Source organism: Etheostoma spectabile, unplaced genomic scaffold (assembly GCF_008692095.1).
Source record: "Etheostoma spectabile isolate EspeVRDwgs_2016 unplaced genomic scaffold, UIUC_Espe_1.0 scaffold123, whole genome shotgun sequence".
Classification (NCBI taxonomy): domain Eukaryota; kingdom Metazoa; phylum Chordata; class Actinopteri; order Perciformes; family Percidae; genus Etheostoma; species Etheostoma spectabile.
This window is the reverse complement of record NW_022605572.1, coordinates 238,422-241,415: the sequence shown is the minus strand read 5'-3', so window position 1 is coordinate 241,415 and position 2,994 is coordinate 238,422. Positions and strand designations below refer to the sequence as shown.

General features: G+C 38.4%; 1 protein-coding gene across 1 annotated transcript in view; it reads right to left on the bottom strand.

Annotated features, from left to right (window-relative positions):
* Positions 1-2,062, bottom strand: part of igbp1 (immunoglobulin (CD79A) binding protein 1) — a 39,770-nt gene extending 37,708 nt beyond the window's left edge. Inside the window, exon 1 of the mRNA XM_032510640.1 lies at positions 1,560-2,062. Coding sequence (XP_032366531.1) covers positions 1,560-2,015 — 456 coding nt within the window. The 5' untranslated portion in view covers positions 2,016-2,062. The remainder of the gene's footprint in view (positions 1-1,559) is intronic.
* Positions 2,063-2,994: the final 932 nt, after the last annotated feature.

The window sequence follows — 2,994 nt, the reverse complement described above, 5'->3', positions numbered from 1 at the left end:
AAAAGTTCAAGGGGGCCGAATACTTTCGCAAGGCACTGTATCTGTAGGCATTTAAAATCGAAATGTAATTATATTTATGGAGGCTACGTAGATGAGTTATGTTAAGCTACAGGCTCATTACAACCACATTCTTTAATATGCAGTATGCCTTTACTCATTCATCCAGATACAAATGACAGCATGTCTCTAGTATTGTAACAAATGCATATTGCACAGTGGGTTGGAGAAAAACATTTTCAATTGTTTGGTATTTCGGGCACATGTTGCACAATTGAAAAACAAAGTTGACTTGAAGTGCAGGTGTTCGATCCAGTGTTGGTTCAAGAAAAGTCTATCTTGTGTCACGGAATGTCTGAATATCTGCAATATTATTATTAGGAAACACTACAATTTCAAATATGTACAATTCAATTGCTGATAGTTATTTTAAGGTTAGATATCCATAAAAATAAAAACATTCCAGATATAGTGTCATTTAAAATATTTAAAAAACATTGCTATGCCTAGTAAAAAATATTCACAAAGGAGCAGGTTCCAAAGTATTCTTTTATTTTGTTGACATTTAGAGTCTCAGACTTTTGGCCATAAAGAAATCCATTTTCGCCACATTTTAGGTATGACGTGTTACATACTTTATGCTATGAATGATATCTGAACAAACCTCTCTGTAAATGCTTTCACAAGTAGATAGGAGTGCAACTGGACAGATTGGTTGTAAGTAAGTGCTACTGCAGTTGAGTTTTCTGACTCAGAGTATGAGAAACTCATTTCAAAAAACAGCCTTCAATGATTACCAAATTACATTTTTTTTTACAGACATACTGTAGGTGAAAATGTTAATTAAAATAACTAGTTATCAACATCAAACTTATCCAGCTAATTACTTAAATTGAGACATTTATTTTCCTACAAAATATAATATCCCAGTTTGCTTACATTTTAGATATAGTGTTGTTTTGACGGTAAAGTGTTTTCTAATGTACATATCATAGGTGGATCTGGGTGTCTCCTTGGCTTGCAGTGAGACAAAGTCCCCAGACAACGGATGATATTTCCTAACGACAATGGCAAGTGTTTGCATGAATGTCTGTTGGGACAGAAATTAATGCTCAGCAACTCGTTTCTATCGTCAAGTTTTACAAGACACCGACAAAAGAACGTGAAATAGAAGCAAAGTGATAAAAATGTTTGTTTCCTGGTTAGTTGAGAATGGGTCCTGACAGGCCACGCCTACACCACATCTGCCTCTATCACCAGTTAACGCGAAAAACAGTTAAACCGTAACACCGGTCCAGCACCGCTTTGATATGAGCCACTTTTGCCCACGTAACACGTAAGCCCATTATACAAAACAAAAACGAGACCTTTGTTTCATCGGATTTTCAATGATTATGCACATTAGAAAAATGAGCCCGTATTCTCGCTGATGGGTTAAAACGGAAACATGAATAACAAAAAAATTATACTAGTACGCTGACCTTCGAACACACTTCTCTTATGAAGCAATTTCATTGTTACTTATGGTAATGTTAGTGCTCTTGTTTAGCTAGGCCACTTACCTTGGCTGTTGAGTTTCCATTTTCTGATTCTTCGTCAGAACTTGTGCTTTCATTGTTTGGCAGTTCGAACTGTGATATGTTATACTCTTTAGACCTCTTCAGAAAATCCATAAAGTAAGCCCGGGCTGTTTGGACTATCTCTAGTCGTTTGTCTCGGCTGGTCTGCTTCATGGTCAGAGCTCCTACCAGAGCAGGCAGCAGCAGGTATTTCAGGTCTGCCGTGGCTATCTCCTCAAGCTCTTCATTGCGGCTGAATAGATCGAGTTGGGCCACCATTCTAGACGCTTCTTCCAACATACTGATACCACGTTTAACTTTGACCTGGATACTGTTAGAGCCAAGTGGTTCGTTTGCAATGTCTACCTCCTCAAATATCTTCCACCCACGATCTAGCAAGTCACATAATTTAGAAGGCTCTGCAGCTGAAACATGGTTGGTGCTTTCACATTCCGCCATTTTCTCACAACCTTTCTTCTTCGTCTTCTTCTTCTTCTTCTTCTTCTTTTTGTTCTTCTAGCATTCTGGCAGACTACTTGCCTTGCGGCACATTGCTGCCTCTCACAGGTCAGTCTCGGTATCATTCGGAGGTACTGCCATTTTTTTTAACGGATTTTGTACCACAGTATTTACAATACAGAAACATAACAGTAGGGAGTATTTGAACAGTGTGCACATAAATATAGCCTACAGCTTATGGTTACCGTTCATGAAAATGAATAACGGTCCGTTTATGATCAGTGTATCTTTTGGTCATTACATTTTCCTTTCATAAACAGGTATTAAAAACAATGATTTTCGTTTCAAAATACAAAATTTGAAATTGAAATACAAGGCGGTTTTTCCTTTTCATGGTCCAAAGGGGATGAGAGATATTTATATCATGCATTGATATTCATTTTCTGTTTCATATAACAACTGTTAATATTATCATTTACAGTTCATGCTTTGGAACCCTACTCTTTTGATGCTTGAGGGGACATTTATTTCAAAATGTCACATTTATTTATTTCCCTCTCCCTGTTTCCCTCTGAATCTCCATCTCTAGTACCAGCATTATGCAACAGAAACTCTTTCAACAATCTAGTCTCATAATAATTTCCTCTATAACATATAAAAAGTCTCAAGAAATCCAAGTGGTGGAAAGTATTGAAAAATACTGAATTCGCCGATGCCAGTTTCCCATTTCAGCTATGTGGCGGCTGTGGCTCAGTGGTAGAGCAGTTGTCTGCCAATGGGAAGGTTGGTGGTTTGATCCCTGGCCCTGCAGTCCCACGTCAAAGTGTCCTTGAGCAAGACACTGAACCTCGAGTTGCCCCCGGTGCTGTGCATCGGAGTGTGAATGTGAGTGTTTATCTGATGAGCAGGTGGCACCTTGTAAGGCAGCCTTGGCCACAGTGTATGAATGTGTGTGAATGGTGAATGTTTCCTGTATGAT